This window comes from Onychostoma macrolepis, chromosome 18 (assembly GCF_012432095.1).
Source record: "Onychostoma macrolepis isolate SWU-2019 chromosome 18, ASM1243209v1, whole genome shotgun sequence".
Taxonomy (NCBI): domain Eukaryota; kingdom Metazoa; phylum Chordata; class Actinopteri; order Cypriniformes; family Cyprinidae; genus Onychostoma; species Onychostoma macrolepis.
Window position 1 is genome coordinate 27,016,266 of NC_081172.1, and position 18,276 is coordinate 27,034,541.

An 18,276-nucleotide genomic window follows, 5' to 3' on the forward strand; every position below is an offset into this window, starting at 1 on the left:
TTTGGCTAGATCAGAGAAACCCCTGTAACCTAAAATATACTTAATTTTATTTTTTTCATTTTTAGAAAGATTTAAAGTTTCAAGTTAGATTTTATGTTTCAATTTAACAACACATTTGCATCTTAACAACTTTCTGATGTCAGATAATGGTCACATGTTTATAAATATTTTTAAATTTGTAAATTTAGCATTATTATAGACAACTAAAACCATATTGATAGTTGAAATTAAATACAATAAATACAAAATTTTATCTTTTATTTCTGGTGGTTGCCAAGCATTTCTCATTTTCATTTACCATGTGCTACGATAAAAATAAAAATATAGACATATTAAAAAATTAAATAAATAAATAAAATGGATGAAAAACACAAAATTACTAAGAAAAAAATTAATATTAATAAATGAATAACAACTATAATAAACCACATTTAGCTATACTATACTAAATGGTATCTAAATTTGATTAAAATACCACTAGTCGTAGATCTTCAATATTCAGTGTTTGAATCAGAACTAGCTGGATCATGAACTAGTGGAAAATGACAATAACCGTATTAATGGAACATTTGTTGCTCTCCTCTTTTGCACTTTAGCTTAGAGGTCTGCATTCCCGCGACTGTCCCGCTGGAACCTTCTTGAGACGCGGGATTAAATTCCCGAATAAAACGCAGTTGCGGTCGGTAACTCTGGTGCAATTTGAACGGGAGCAGGCGGTCTAACAATATCCCGTTCCCGACGTCCTTTCAGAACAGCATATCTGCGCTTTATTCAAGCACAGGTACAGCCTGTACTCGACTGATATGCATGCATGAACCAGTGCTTCGTTTTATTTGCGAGGTCTGTGCGCAGCATGTGCATAATGCTCAGAGCAGGCTACCAGTGGTGAATATACGGCCCACAGACAGAACAGGCAGGTTGTCGATGAGTAACAGAGCAGAATAAAGATGGAGCAAAGTGTGGATGCGCTGTCCTTGAAGAACGTTCATCTCGGTTTTGTTTATATTTTGCTTAGCCTATAATTTAAATGACAGATATCGAATTTATTTATTTATTTTTCTTCTGCGACACTTTTCTTAGGCTACTGTGTTTACAGCAAGATGTTAAATGAATTTAGTATTTTGACAAGACGAATAAAATTATAATAGGCCATTTTTGTACAACCTACATTTTTTTCCCCTCTGCGACACTTCCTATTGTGTTGTAAAGGTTAAACGAATTGTATCCTAACAAGACGAATAAAAATAAGGAATAGGCCTACAATTTTTGTACATTTTTATTTTCTCTGTGACACTTTTTTTCCCCCTACTGTGTTGGCAGCAAAATGTTAAACGAATTTTGTGTCTTTAAGATACAAAATTCGTTTAACACTTTGTTGTCAATAAAAGACTCTTGACAAGACGAATTAAAACAACAAATACAATTTTGCGCAGACTACACTTTTATTTGTTAGCCTATCTCTCTTTCTTTCAGTAGAGTAAATTTAAATGTGAGATTCTGGAAACAAGATCTAAATTTAGCGGGTCTGGAAGAAAATTATTCAAAGTGGACAGCAGGTGAACAAAGAGTGGAGCGGGTATAACCTCGTGGGAGCGGAACTTAAAAAAACAGTCCCGCGCACACCTCTACTTTAGCCTCTCCCCCTTAAAAGTAAACGAAAGTTCACTGAATCTTTGAACAGTGATTAGTCAGCGATCGTTGACTATTTTGGATGTTAACAGTGAGCATTCGAACTGTTTGAATGGAATCATTGATTTTCAAACTGTTTGAAATGAATCCTTGAAGATTTGAACTGGTCAAATTGAATCATTGAACGTTTGAACTGTCTAAATTGAATCATTGTGTTCAAACTGTTGAATTTAGACATTGTGCTCTGAACTTGAAATACTGATGTGAATGGGTGAAGAAAAAACTGAAGATAAAAATATAAGAAAAAGCCTTATATTAATCTTTCATGTTTATTGGTGTTTACAAACCACAAATAAATAGAGTGTCACTGAAAATGTGCACACACTAACATCAAAGTAGTTTTCGAAGAAACAGCTGCACCGTAAAAAGTGAAAGTTGACTTAACTTAAAAAATTGAGGAAACCCATTGCCTTAAAATTATTAAGTACATAACAATAATAATAATAAAAAAAGTTAAGTGAACTTGACCATTCAAATAAATTATTTTTTTTAATTATCATTTACTTAAAAATTTTAAGGCAACGGGTTTCCTACATTTTTTTAAGTTAAGTCAACTTATCACTTTTTACAGTGTGGATGTATGAGGATTGAGTATCAGCTACTAGCAACAACAGCGAACAGACTCAGTGATCTGTGTCGTTCTGAAAGGGGCTTAAGACTGAAATGATCTACAAAACAATGTTTGAAAGGAGTCTGAGCAACTTTAAAGAGGTTTGAGCTGAATTAACTGCAGAAAGTTGTGGAGAAGTAAAAGGCCATACAGAGCTAGCACTATAATTACATCTGACATAGCAGAACGAAAATACAGGTCTTGGGAATAAGTAACCGAAAACGAATTTAATAGTATTTGCTCTAAAATAGCCCACTAGTCCTAGTAGTATAATGATGGTAAACTTTAAAATGGTCTTTCCTTTTGAGAGTGGAGGAAAATGTAATTGGCTATGTAGGTGTGCAGAGGGAAGGTAATTAAAGAGGAATTAAGCCGTCAAGCCTAACGCCATATGTCCAAATCCTCAAATCTGAGAAACCACACAGTGAATGCTTACCTGAGGAGGTGAGCACTCTGACCTGAGCGCTGGCGGCTCCTTCACCCCCTTCACTGACTGCGCGCACCTCGATGATGTATGTGCCCCCCTCAGGAAGCGTCAGGACCACGGCTGAGTTTTGAGTCCTCATGACTTGGCTGTGGCCCCGTCCCTCTTGACGCAATAATACCTGCAATGAAAAAAAACACAAAAACAAACATCAAACGGGTGCAGTGATGTTATGTTTTACTTTACATCCATGGTATCTGTACGATACCGACCTTGTAACCAATGACTTCTGACTCATTGTCCCTTGCTTTCACTGGATCCCAGGATAGAGATACATTGTTCCCCTCCTGAATCCACATCAGGTTGCCTGGGGGTAGACTTGGGGCTGAAAAGAGAGACAGATAACCAAACAGAAAGATAAAAAGCTCATTTAAAAAAATGAAGGTCTATAATGAGCAATGATCACATTAATTGACAAGACAAATTATCCTCCTCTCAAAACCAATTTCTATTCATCCATCCTTCTCCTATATGCAAGACAGCACTATGTTGACACAGTGTGTGAACCGGTCACAATGCGCCAAGCTTCCAGCAACAAGCATTTCATCTGTCAAAATTGAACCTAAATTTGTTGTGTGAAGATACTGTATTTGATGTGTAATGTAGAGTGGGGAATTTTGCAGTAAGCTACCATTATACATACGTATTTTTGACGTAGAATTGAGCACTTTAGGTCCCATCATCCTGAAGTCAATGGGTTTGTTGAATGGAGTTTTTCTTGATAACAGCAATTGCAAACAAGTGGCTAAATGGGACTATTTGCCTTTTACATCTGCCGATTGTATTTAGACTTCATTTGAACAAAATATGTACAAACCATAAACTTACATTGGTCACAGAGCTTATTTTCTGCAAAAATCCACAAGCCAATGGAAAAAATCCTGTTGGGTTTTTATCAAGGGAACCAGAGCGATGTCAAAAAACAAAACAAACAAACAAACAAAAAAACACCTCTTCTATGATGAACCTGGTTTTAATTTGTAAAGGGAAATTAATTTCAGTACTTTCTTTGAGGCATACAGTTGAAAATGTATTTTTATTTATTTTGTTGATTTATATTGCAAGTATGAGCAGTTGGCATAATATGAGAAGTAGTAGTAGTAGTATAAGGTATGAGTAGCTGGCATAATAACTTTTCATTATTATTTCTTGATGACTAATTTAATCTTTTTAAGACAAGTAAAAATTAGTTCAGTAACATGTGGTGTATTTTCACCAAGAAAAAAGAAAAGTAGTGTTTTTACTTTATTTTTGATCAAATAAATGCATCCTTGGTGCACATAAGAGACTTCTTTCAAAAACATTTAAAAATCTTACTAACCCTAAACTTTTGAATGCTAGTGTATTCTGTATTTTCAGTATTGCATTAATTAAAAGTTATAGAAAATTTATATTTCTCCCACTTTTTACACCTGTCTGGGTAGGTGGCTCACTAAGTCATGATATTTGTAAAAATATTTTTATTGTTAAAATATTTCAAAAAGCTACAGAAAATACTGATTAAGCGTGTACAGTCAAATGTGTTTGAGGTATAAAAATGTTATAACTTTTTACTTTTTATATTTTTAGTCACTTTTGTAAAAAAAAAAATGGTACAAAGGGTTTTCAAAATATAAAACCAAGAAGAATACAAAGTGTACATTTCTAAGAGCTTTCAGTTTGTGTTTTCATTCATTCATTCATTTCTTGGACAGTCTTATTATTTTATAGTTTACAATACTTCCAAAGGAGCTGTTTTAAGGGAACTCACCATTTTTTTTTGTGCTAATCTTGATGGGTGAGCTGGCTGGTCCTTGACCGACGGTGTTGAATCCCTTCACAGAGATAAGATACTGTGTGTTTCCATCCAGCCCTGTCAGCAGCATGGTCGTCTCATTCCCCGTTGTCCTCTTCTTCTTCCCCATCTCCTCCTGCTCCATGTCCTTCCAGGAGCTCACCTGTTCCCAACAAGACAATCTGCCTGACTTTCTGCCTGTCATTCACTCAAGATTTTTTGTTGTGATAAAGAAAATGAGACTGAGTTGCCTCAATAAATGACAAAGTGAGAGTTGCCAATTTCATGTGATATTAGGTCATTTGGTTTAAATAACCTTCATCCATTTTGCATGAAGAGCATAATAGGCGAGCATGTCATATCTCCCTATGATGAAATACGATAAACTTTCTTATTGGAGGACACAACTGTGTAATTTCACTGCAGAGAATAATTTTCTTCATTCAGAAAGCATAACAGTTGTGAAAATGATGAAGAAAATAAAGGGTTCACGATCACATATGTGCCTCTGTTTCAAAACCTGATGAGCTGCCTTGCTGTAATAGGCAGATGCCTTCTTAGAGAGCATCCTAACCATCACAGAACGTCATAAGTGACAGTTTGGGACCTTCTGCAAAGACGGCGATTGTCATACAAACACTGCTCCTAAGGAGACCTGACCTTTGAATTTTACTGTTAGCATTTTGCTAAGCTAACTTTAGCAAAAATGCTGAATTATGCTTAAATGGCCTTGAAATAACATAGCACAAACATTTACTGTATTGAGAGACATGGTTTGTTTTTACATTTACAGTTAGTAACTTAGCAGATGCTTTTATCCAAAATGACTTACAAATGAGGACAACAAGAGCAAACAAAACCAACAAAAAAGCAATAATATGTAATTGTTGTCTAGGTTAGTCTAATGCAGTACATGAATTAAGTTGTTGTTTTTATTATAGTTTTTATTAATATTTTGAATCAGTTTTTATTTTGAAATGTTCCATGTTGATTTTGATTAAAGCTTTAATAATTTTGCAGATTTATTATTATTATTATTATTATTTTAAATGTGTACATAGTTTTTTTTTAATACATTTTTATTTTAGTTTGTCATTTTAGTACATTGTTAAACTGAATTGAAATTAGAAATGTTGCCTTATCAATTAGCTTAATTAATTATAGTTTCAGTTTTAATTAACTATAATAACCCTGGTACAGCACAAGTTTGGTCAGTATTTAAAAGAAATCAACTCTTTCATTCAGCAAGGATGCGTTTAATTGATCAAAAGTAAGAGAAAATACATTTATTCTGTTACAAACATTTCTTTCAAATAAATTCTGATCTTTTAAACTTTATATTTATCAAATAATACTGCAAAAAATGTATCATGGTTTCCACAAAACTGTTAACATTGTCAAAATTGATAATAATAAGAAATGTTTCTCAAGCATTGAAATTAATTTCAGTACTTTCTTTGAGGTATACAGTTGAAAATGTATTTTTATTTATTTTGTATTTTATTTATTTTTATTGCAAGTATGAGCAGTTGACATAATATGAGAAGTAGTAGTAGTAGTAGTATAAGGTATGAGTAGCTATATAATGATTTCTGAAGGATCATGTGAAACTGAAGACTGTATATCTGCTGAAAATATATAAAAAAATTACTTAATATATATTAAACAGATGTTAAATATATATTGAAATAGAAAACAATTATTTTAAGTTGTAATAACATTTAACAATATTAGTGTTTTTACTTTATTTTTGATCAAATAAATGCAGCCTTGGTGCGCATAAGAGACTTCTTTCAAAAAATCTTACTGACCCTAAACTTTTCAATGCTAGTGTATTCTGTATTTTTCAGTATTGCATTAATTAAAAGTTATACACAATTAATATTTCTCCCACTTTTTACACCTGTCTGAGTAGGTGGCTCACTAGGTCTTACACAAAACCATTTATCTATTAATTTCTCCTTCTCTTACCTCATATCCTTGGGGTCTTCCAGGGCCAGGATTGGGCGGCTTCCACATCACTTTAATTTCAGAGGAGGATATGGCGAACGCCTGCACTTCTGAAGGAGGCTCCCTGGGCTCTGCATTTAAAAGCAGAACACTTCAGATTTCACAGCATAAAACACATCACCAGTCATACGCTCTATACGCCTGCTTGATGAAGTGTTTGGGATACATTTCATCAGTATCTCTTATGTGTTAATAGTCAGAGCGAAGAGTCTAAGCGGATGTAAATGGTAAGTTGTGAAGCCCTGTGATCGTGAGGGAGAATCCCGCTGAGAGAAATGCTGTGAGAGGTGACAGAGACACAGAACATCCATCATATTAGCAGCAGTCACAGCAAACGCCACTCGCACAACTACCATAAAATCAGCCTGACACAGTGTGATCACACACTGAAAGTGTTTGGTCCTCTTGATCATTTCTGTGTGGGCAGTGAAAGTTTTTTTTTTCTTTTTTCTTTTTGAAAGGTCAAAAAAGTTCTCAAAGATTCTTTTATTTTCATAAACACACACAAAAAACTGAGATTAAGCTATTTGAATGGATAGTTCACACTAAGAAATTAAAATGATGACGACATTTACCCATCAAGTGCAACTCAAAATTAGAAATTCTGCCAAAAGCACAATAAAAGCAGGCTGTATGACTAATGTATCATTATTCAAATCAGTTGATCCAGTTCACAAATGTGACTCATTCGGTTATCAAGTTCAACACACTCTATGATCCCATCAAAATGGTTAATCAGCTTCAAAAAAAAAAAAAAAAATAGCACACATCGTACAGACAACTTTTATTATATTTGAGCTCTGAGCTTGAAAGCCCCTGGTCACCATCTACTGTCATTTTATGAAACCGTCTTCATAATATCTATTTTGTGTTCCACAGAGGAAAACCATCAGGGTTTGGAACATCACACAATTTTTTTTTTTTTTCTCTATTCTCTATTTTATGGAACCACTCTTTTTTTTAACCAATCACAAAGAAAAGTGACTTGGTTAATCATAAAATCAATATAAAATTGTAATGCATAGCCTTGAGTAAACGAAGTGTGCTCATGTAAAAAAAGAAAAAAAAAGAAATGAAAATTAAATTAAATTAAAGCCACTTAAGTGTACTTAAAGAACACTTTCATGACTGTTTCTAAACAAACTTAAGTAAATTTTAATAAGTGCATTTTAAAATAAAACTTTTAATTTGACATTATTACAAAGTACATTTTAAATAATTGTTTTATTAATCTGGTAACACTTTACAATAAGGTTCATTAGTTAAACATTAGTTAATGTATTAACTAAGATGAACTAACCATGAGCAATACATTTGTTACTGTATTTACTAATCTTTAACGTTAGTTAATAAAAATACAGATGTTCATTGTTAGTTCATGTTAGTTCACAGTGCATTAACTAATGTTAACAAGATTTTAATAATGTATTAGTAAATGTTGAAATTAACATTAACAAAGATTAATAAACTCTGTATAAGTGCAGTTTATTATTAGTTAATGTTAACTAATGTAGTTAACTAATGAACCTTATTGTAAAGTGTTACCATTAATCTTTTGTCATGTTTTAACACAATTACTTTCCTTTGTTGACTAACATACTACAGCACATGTAAAATACTGGATTATAATTTTAACTGTAAGTGTGTTATTTGATATCACCTTTAAATAGAATATATTTTATATGTACTAAATTACAACTTCATTACAAATATGTAATCACAAATATATTTAAATACACGAATAGTATTTCTAGTGAAACTTGATTGTCAAGTATTTATCATTTAGTATTAAATAATAATAATGAAATAACATTTTCAAAGAATTTATTATTATATATTAAAGTTTTAGTTTACTATAAATGCTTGTCAGACATAGTCAGTACACTTTAGTTATATTTAAAAAAAATACGAAATTACATATAAAAATGTACTTATTAACTATACTTATGTGCGCCAAAAAAATCACTCTAATGTTGAGCTAATTGCATTTAATATAAAATTCAACTCTAATACATTTTCGGTTAACTATACATAACTGTGAAATTACAAATAAAAATGTAATTAATTCCTACTTATGTGGACCAAAAAAGCACTCTAATGTTCAACTAATTAAATTGAATATAAATTTAAACTATATTCATTTTATAATACATTAGAATGACATAAAACTGCACTTAATTCCTACTTATGTTGGCCAAACAATCACTCTAAATTTAAACTATAATACGTGGTCAGATAACTTTAAACATTATATTCAGTTCACACTTAAATATCGTCTCGGTTACATATGTAACCCTCGTTCCCTGAAGAAAGGAACGGAGACGTCACATCGGTGACCGACGAATTGGGATCTCGCTTAGAGAGACCAATCCACTTCGAGTGTAACTAAACAAGCCAATGCACATTGGCATGCGATGATTGCATCCAGCTGCTGCTGATCACAGCGTGAGTAGAAGTAGGCAGCAGGTGCAGTGCATATTCAGATTTTCGCTGAGGAGCTGAGCCAGTGACCCGGCCACTCAGCGGTGGTACAGAAGCCGTGGTGACGGGACGTGATATCTCCGTTCCCTCCTTCAGGGAACAAGGGTTACATACGTAACCGAGACGTTCCTTTCAGTCAGTCACTCAGAGTCATGTCGCTGACTGACTAATTGGGATCCCTACCAAAGGGCCACGGATACTGCCCCTTCCAGTGTCCTGTGGAAGCCTCCTGCGCCCATTCTTTTTGGCGTAGATCGGGGCTTACCACAAGAAAACCAGTTACTGTTGCTATGGTACTACCCGCTCAGTAAGACTGGATAACACTGGGAAATGTACCCGTTCCACTTGGAACAGGAACTCTGCGGAAGCCCCATCCTTCCCGAAGGAGGTTCAGAAGCACTTACACATATAAACAACAGTTTAGGTGCATATGGAAGATTATACGTGATTGTAAACCTCTTGGAAAATGGTAGAAGGTTTGCCCGGGGAAACACGGACTCTGGAGTTGTACCGTGGAATTTACACATATGGGATCCATTTAGGTCTCTACATATGGAACCCAGCCCTCTACCAATTCTCAGGGATTCATCGAGTGAGGGCGTGACTCCAGACGCCGGACGCTCTGCCACGTCTGGCTGCCGAGGGGATGGAGGAACTCGACAGGGTCTACAGTACGGACCCTCTGGAGCGGTTTTAGCAAGCCGACATGAAGCTGGGGCCTCTCATTGCTTCTACCCATTTGAAGAGAGAACATAGGAGGATACCGTCTCCACACAAAGGCTATAGAATCTAGCGAACGTGTTGGGGGTCACCCAGCCCACAGCTCTACAAATATCTGCCAGCGAGGCGCCACGAGCCAGCGCTCAGGAGGATGCAACACTTCTATTAGAGTGAGCTCTCAACCTGAAAGGGCAGGGCACACCCTGTGCCTGATAAGCCAGGGTGATGGCATCCACTATCCAGTGGGCCATCCTCTGCTTAGAGACGGCATTCCCCTTCTGCCGGCCTCCGTAACAGATAAAGAGCACATCTGAGGTCCTGAAGCTTTGCGTCCTGTCTACGTAGCATCTCAATGCTCGAACGGGACAAACAAAGCTAGGGCCGGGTCTTCCTCCTCTGGGGGCAGCACTTGCAGGCTCACCATCTGGTCCCTGAAAGGAGTAGTAGGAACCTTGGGCACATAGCCGGGCCAGGGCCTCAGGATTACCTGGGAGTCAGCCGGCCCAAACTCTAGGCATGAATCGTCGACCGAAAACGCGGGGAGGTCCTTGATGGAGGCTAGTGCAAGCAGGAGCAGAGTTTTTATTGATAGAAACTTCAGCTCAACTGTCTGCAAAGGCTCAAATGGGCCCTGATGTAGTGCTCTGAGCACTAGAGACAGGTCCCAAGAGGGTCATACTTCCCTACCGACTTCCCTTCCACGGGGTCCTTTAAGGGTGGAGGGAGACAGCCTTTGCTCCAACCCTTCCTGCAGAAAGGACAGCACATCTCTGATGGGGCATTTCTGTGGGTTTTCTCGATGAGAAGAGCACCACTTTCAAGTCATAAGCGTGTCTTATAGACAGTGCTCTCGCCGAAGTGATGGTGTCAACTACTTATTAGGGTAGGTCACCTAGAACCTCCACATGCCGTCCAGGGCCCAGACATGAAGTTTCCAGAGGTCTGGACGCAGGTGCCACAGGGTTAGGGCTGCACGATATAGCACGAAGGCCCAACTGACTGAGGTGCGAGAGTACCAAGTCCCTGTGTTCGCACAACTGATCCTGAGACTAAGCAAGTATGAGCCAGTCGTCGAGGTAGTTGAGAATGCAAATGCCCTGTTCTCTCAGAGGAACGAGGGCTGCCTCCGCAACTTTCATGAAGACACAGGGCGACAGGGACAGCCCGAAGGGCGGGCTGTAAAACCCCAACCTCATATTGGCTGGAGGGACCGGCTCTATCGCATCTTTTGCCAACAGGACTGCGATCTCTGCACATAAGACAGGGGCATCTGCCAACTTCACTGAAGCGAAGTGGACGCCCCTGAACTTGGGAGGACACCAGGCGAACTGAATCGCATAGCTGAGTCAGATGGTCCACAGGAGCCAGCGAGATGGGCTGGGTAGCGCTACCAGGCTCCCAGACACCGTACATGCGGGACAACCGACGTACCCGCGGTGGGGAAGTGAGCTGGAAAGCAGGGACCTGGCCCGTGGGCGGACTGAAGAGGGGTCTGAGTGTGCAGTGCAATGCTTACCTAGTTCCATAGTTTGGCAGAGGGTGCATGAGTAGGGCCTTTGATGACACTCTCGAACCGCCCACTGTTGCCTGCTGGCGAGAGAGGAGGATGAGTGTAGTCCGGTGTTGGTCCGTCCATAACTCTCCATGCCCTCTTGGGACCCAGAGACAGAGAAAACTGCTCTCTTGTCGAGATTCTTTGAAACAAAAGATTCTCCACCCGGCCCTCCTCTGGGGAGGGAGCGGTGCATTCACCATCTCCTGAAAGCAGTTCCCACTCTCTCTGGGTCGCCCATCCCGGGGCCTCTTGCTCTTCCGCTCACCGCTAGGTTTGACAGGGGCCAGGATGGGCGGGGCAGCCTACCTACACCCAGCTCCACAGCGCTGCTTCTGGAGGCTGCTGCGGATGCAGCGCGGGAGCAGGGGTGGAAACAAGGGGCCGCCCTCGGCGACGAGCAGGCTGGGGTGCTGCAGCCAGTGGACAGGTGGAGGCAGCAGCTGCCCGCCGGGGCAGGACGTGTTGGATCGCCTGCTGGGCCATGTTCTCGAATGCGTCGCCAAAGAGGCCAGTTTGGGACACAGAGACCTTGAGGAACCGAACTTTGTCGGCGTCTCTATGTCGACCAGACACTGCCAGAGGTGACGCTCATGGACTACAAGTGTGGACATCGCACGATCCAGAGAACTCGCTGTGACCTTTGTCGCTCGGAGCGCAAGGTCAGTTGCAGTCCGGAGCTCTTTCAGAACTTCCGGACCACCCTCGTGCAGGGCCCTCAGTGCTTTTAGCCTGAAGAACCTGCAGTAATGCCGTAGCGTAAGGCAGAGGCAGCTTCTCCACAGGCCACTTAAGCATCGTCCGTCAGACCAGACGAGTACCTGCTGGGTGGAGACGATATTAGGAGACAACTGCATCACAACCGCCCGCTCCACCGGGGGGACCCCTGTATACCCCCTAGCTGCACCACCATTGAAGGTGTGCTGAAGCGCACAGGGGAGATGATCGCCAGCAACACAAACAGAGGGTAGTTCAGCCTGATGTGCGCAACCCACTCGACACGGGAAACCACCACAGCTGAAGCGCCGTACCGCCAACACCAAGAGCTCCAAAGAGCGTGCTGAACTTGTTCAGTCTTCTCTCAGTAGAGTAGTCAGGAGTAAAACGATGTGATCGCTCGGCTCTGAAACGAAAAGCTGAATATGTGCTGCACCTGCTACCTACTTATACTCACATTGTGATCAGCGGAAGCAATGTGCAATGTGCATTGGCTCGTTTTGTTACACTCAATTTGGATTGGTCTCTCTAAGCGAGATCCAAATTTGTCAGTCACCGACGTGACTCGGAGTGACCGACTGAAAGGGAAACTCTTTTATTATCTTTATTTCCCCAATATGTATTCGTTGCATCCCCTCCAGAAGTCTGAGATCTGCTAGTGAGCGACACCTCGTGGTACCATCACAAAGAGGCTCAAAATCACTCTCCTGAACATTCTCGTTCACCATTCCTGGCTGGTGGAATGATCTTCCCACCCATATTCGGAGTGCTGGATCCCTGTCAATCTTCAAGCAACAGCTGAAAACTCATCTCTTTCGACACTGCTTGACTTCACCCTACACTTAAAAAAAAAAAATTTATTCCATCCCTTGCTAGCTTGTACTTATTTAAACAATGCCTGAGACTTGGTATTACAAGCACTTCATTTGTCAGATTGCCTCTTCAAGATGAATCGCTTTATGTATTCCCCAATTGGATAAAAGCGTCTGCAAAATGACTAAACGTAAATGTATTCTCAAAAGAAGTTATAATAAAATGTATTTCTTTATGACAAGGGCATACTGTAATGTTTGCTCTCATTGTGTGTACTGTCTTTTGACAGTTGGATTTTGACTTTTGAACTGTACTTTTACCAATATCTCAAAGTATGGACACATATCATACAGTTCATCCATCCACAGCCCTGGATTACCTGTTGTGAGATGTACTGGTACTTCAAAGTTCGAGAAACTCTGTCTATACTGTTAGCAATAAATCCCATCAATCAGATCAACAACACATCTGACCCTCACCTCCCTCTGCAGAGAACACAGTAACCACATCGCTGAAGGGCCCATCTCCTTTGTTGTTATACACCCCCACCCGCACCTCAAACGGGGTGAGAGGGGGGAAGGTCTCGTCTCTGTATTTATAGGTGGTGGAGTCTGCCGAGGTCACCATCTTCTCTTTCCATCCACGTGTGCCGTTGGCTCGGAATGCCACGATGTAGCCAAAACCTTCTCCATTTTGGAATTCTTCAGAGACGGGCTGAGGACGAAAAAAGAAACAAATTATTATGAGCTCTGGATTCATTTCCAGGCAGATAATGTTTAAAAGTCACACTGTTTACACTAATTCTTAAAATATCGCTCAAAATATCCAAATTTGCTTAAGGAAAAAAAATATTTCTCTGCAATGGGATCGGAAATTGGAAAAGGATGCTAATAACACACAGCCAGCTGAGCTCGGAGAAATGTGGGAAGAGTAAACGGCCGTGCAGCAGGTAATATATGAAGGCTTTTGCTTGAGAATTATCAGCCCTGAAGATGTAGTCTGGCCAATTATTTGACTCCGGCACAATTCATACTTCCTGTGTAATGTGAAAAAAAGACTATTTTCAGGCCAGCTTAGATGCTGACATCTTAGGCAAGTTTTGCATCATTTTCGCTTGCTCTGCTGGTGCTAGTTAAAAATAAGTAAAATGAAACTAAAACCAAGTTTAAAATACAATCATGTACCCAATTAACTGTGAGGAAACTGAATGTTATGTTAAAGAGTCAACACAGCAGTGCTGGAACAAAGACACTGACATCTAAACTTAATAATCCTTTGAGCTTTCAGAACCAGCATTTATCAAAATCGAGCATTCTTAAAGGAATAGTTCACCCAAAATTAAAATACTGTCATTAATTACTCACCTTCATGTCATTCCAAACCCATAACTCTTTCATTCATACAGAATGAAGATATTTTAATGAAAACTGATGCTAATAACTATAAATTGAGTGGCTTAATCAAAGTCTTCTGAAGAATCACAAGCATCATAAGCATTGATCAAAAATATATAGAGCTCATCAAACATACTAAACAGAAGTCAAATCATATTGCTTAATGCACAAGAACAAAACACACATAAAACAAACATATTTGGATTTTATAAACCTAAATAACCTTTTTCCACTATAAAGAACATGTTGTATAATGGTGTAATGGTGTATTTTCCATGGCCATTAACGGTTCATAATGGAACCATAAACTGCTTTTCCACCGCCAGGTCAAACCGTTCTCGTTGCTTAACAATTCCATTCCGTGGGACAGATAACAGAGCTTGTAATACAAACGCATCAGTATTTGCCTTCGTAACACAAGTGTTTACATACGTTTTTAGATGTAAATTGCGACTGCGTTACGGAGGATTATCAGATATTGCTTTTAATTCACTCAAATAGTGCACTTGGCATGCTAAGAAAAGTGGCTATAGATGCCAATAAAGAACCTTTATTTAACAGTGTGTTTCATTCATAAATGTTACATGGATTTCAAATGGCATGTTGACTTGATGAACTTTAAGGGACAATATTTGCCCATTAGTGATGATTTTTTGGGGCATTTTACCTTTGTTTAAATAATAGATAATCCACTAATTAATAATTTAAGGATGTTTCTATGAATGATTCACACAGAAATTTGTTCTGCTTGTGTTTCATGAGTGAAGCCCGGCGTATTAAAGCTAACTGGACTTGATTTTAGTTTTGACATGCCTATATACATTTTCTGTCCCAACATTTTTAAATTTGTCTTTCCCCTGAGTCTTTTTCCATTTCACACTCTGACCAGCACCAAATCTAGGTTACGGTTTAAGCTAATTATTATAGGTAGCTAATTTTAGTTAATTCTGTATTATTAAATGACTTCACTTTGAAAGAGACTCTAACAACTTAGTGGCTTTTATGTGGCAGTTTTCAACACAGTCTAATTTTACAACCTGCCCAATATTTGGCTGAGCCACAAAGCTCTCCCCACCATACAGCTTCAAAAACACACAGAAACTTTAAACATGTATCCAATAAATAATTTCAATCTCCATATTTTTCCAGTTAAATTACATCCTTTGTTATGTCGGTTCAGAGAAAGAAGCAACACTAAATGGCACAGAATTAAATCAAAATGTCAGAGAGTCCCAAATGAATCGGGGAGATTTTCAGTTGTAATGAAACAGATCACTTGTGAATGTCAAGCGCTTTGATGGTGAGCCTGAACACATCAATTAAAGATGTGCTAATCCAATACATCCAAGACTCAGCATACAGCGAGAGCTCGCCATTGTTCTGCAAACCATATCAATGTCTTTTCAAAGGGCTTGGTTCAGGCCCTCGAGTAAATAAACTGCGCGGGTGACGACATTTTGTGAATAACGAGTCAAATATCAATTAATCTACAGTGTAATGGCTGTGTCTCTGGAAATCACCTAGTGACAGTGAATGATGAATGTTAACGCTCTGCTCCAGCTTGAAGTCCTTTAACACTTCAACACTGTTTAGAATATATATTTTACCAATATTTTATCTATTATGCATTTTTTCCCTGTGATCAAGTTTATGAACAATAAAAGCAGTCCACAAACCTTGTCAGAAAACATAAATGAATTTATTTGCTAAAAATCTTTCTGCTCCAACACAGCTTTCACATATGATATGGATTCTGCATATTGGCAATGGAGTTTAGCATTTTGCTATGCTAAAACACCCAAATTATTCCTTTTTGCAAGGTAGAGTAGAACTCATGTGTGAACAATTCACTGACTGAGTCTGATTCAAACCGTTTTATACCCAGTGGGGTGGTGATGCATTTTGTTTGACTAATTTTACATTAAAACATTAAAAAGAATCAATTCGTAAGATTCATTTGTTCATGAATTTGACATCACAGAGCTGTTTGCTGCTGCATGCAGGAATACCTGGTGTGCACACTTAAGATGCAATTAACAAATGACCTTACAAGATCATATCTGATGAAACTGTGTATGGACGCATAGTGAAAACTTTTTCCAGACAGCTGCGAATGGTGACTATTAAATGATCACAAATCTGACAAAAAAACAACAACAACAACAAAAACATTCCAAACAGTAGTCTGGACTACTAAGCAGAATGGACTAGTTTAACACAGCGTACTGGTGCTACAGTAGTATTGGATTGCCCAAGCTTCAAAATACAAGTGATGGCACAGTATTTTCCAACTGAACTCAGCTGAGGAGAGATTCAGTTTCGGATATGTATTATTTGAGTCCAGTGCTTTACGTGTTATTCACAGCAAACAGAATAGGAATCCAAAGATCAACTCCTTTTAATTTGACTCATGAAGCAAAAACATGAATGAATGAATGAATGAATGAGGCATTTACATCTGTCTGATTCATCTCTAAATTGTGAATTACGAAAGCCACAGCACAAGCACCTCCCATGATAAGTTTAGTGGACTTTAGATAGATTTGGAATTACTTACAATGCTTAAATTTTAACTTTTGGTTTTAAAAAGTCTCCCTTCAGTTTCTGTGAAAACTGGATTGTGATACTGTGTAAAGTGCATAAATTAAAACATTCTGTTCAGAACTCTATATTTTTAAGACAATCATTTTTTCAGTGTAAAAATAACCCTGTCATCTCAGGAATAGATTAAATGCTAAAATAAATTACAATAGAAAACCGTTATTTTAAACTGTAGTAATATTATAATTTTGCATAATTGTAAATAATTAAGGAAGTGGCTAAGCGATAGATGCTATTTACACTAACTGCAAATAGCGATGGATGCTATTTACACTAAGTGATAATAGCAGTTTTTTTTAGTGATGCTAATTACACTAAGTGCAAATAGCTATAGATTATATTTACACTGTTAAAATAGCAGGATTTTCTGCTTTTTATACTACTTATTGCAAATAGTGGCATTTATCTGCACCTCAGTATTGTAATACATTATAAAACAGTATGCAATAATAACTTATTGAGAGTGTAAATTTAAATTTTAATTCAAATTATTAAATGGATGCCACCTTATTGGGACAAAAGCCCTTCCTACACCTACCCTAACCCTACCCGATACTTTATTTTCAACTTTTTGATTATTTCCTTCATTTTTTTTTTAAATAAATGCTGATGTGATTTAAAATTTGAAAAGGGAGAATTTTTTTTTTTTCCAAAAGGCAGATTCAAACCCGGGTGGATCGCATCAAAAGGAATATGACACACACTTTATCATCTCTGCCACTGGAGCTGAGGACTGAAGATAGTCTTTTGTAAGGTTGACTAGCCCAATCACACATTGGTGGGTGGAGTTAGTGTAAATAGCCTCTGCCAACAAGGCGGGCTATTTGCACTTAGTGTAAAAAGACACTCCGAATAATTGATAGTAATAAAAAGCCCTTGCACTTAAGACACACCCACATAATAATAGAGGAATCGCACTATTTGAATATACAGTACAGTACTATTTGATGTTGTGATACTTCAGCTAGTATAGTACCGCGAGACACAAAAATTGTATTGTGACAATTGTAGTACTCCCTCCATTCTAGGGGGGTAAAAAAAAGGGGTAAGCAAATTTTGAATTCTTTAAGATTTCACTCACACACAGTTGCCATCACTACCATGTAATTATAAAGCACTTCTCCTCACATCTTATCTTTCTAGCAGACCATTTGCTCATTAGGGTGAGTATTCACATTGTGGTTTAGCATTTTGCTACATTAAAACACCTAAATTATTCTTCCTCTGGAAGGTTGTATACAGTCTGTTGGTCACATGAGTTGATTTTGCATGTCCAGCTGCTGACAATTTCCTTGCTGCTTTTTTCAAAAGAGATTTGACACTTGCTTGATGTTTTTCTGAGGGGGAGATATCAGAGACTGTCTGCGACACCTGCTAGGCATTTAATAGAATGGAATGCAATCTATTAAGGGAGATAGAAATTTAATTAAA

The 18,276-nt window shown here is 38.1% G+C and overlaps 1 protein-coding gene across 4 annotated transcripts in view; it reads right to left on the reverse strand.

Annotated features, from left to right (window-relative positions):
• cntn5 (contactin 5) overlaps nucleotides 1-18,276 on the reverse strand; it is a 382,381-nt gene that overhangs the window by 2,256 nt on the left and 361,849 nt on the right. For all 4 annotated transcript variants that reach the window (XM_058751508.1, XM_058751507.1, XM_058751506.1 and 1 more), the window contains 5 exons: nucleotides 13,330-13,564; nucleotides 6,529-6,638; nucleotides 4,534-4,720; nucleotides 2,996-3,108; nucleotides 2,736-2,904 (listed from right to left, as the gene is read on the reverse strand). In XM_058751508.1, coding sequence (XP_058607491.1) covers nucleotides 2,736-2,904; nucleotides 2,996-3,108; nucleotides 4,534-4,720; nucleotides 6,529-6,638; nucleotides 13,330-13,564 — 814 coding nt within the window. The remainder of the gene's footprint in view (nucleotides 1-2,735; nucleotides 2,905-2,995; nucleotides 3,109-4,533; nucleotides 4,721-6,528; nucleotides 6,639-13,329; nucleotides 13,565-18,276) is intronic.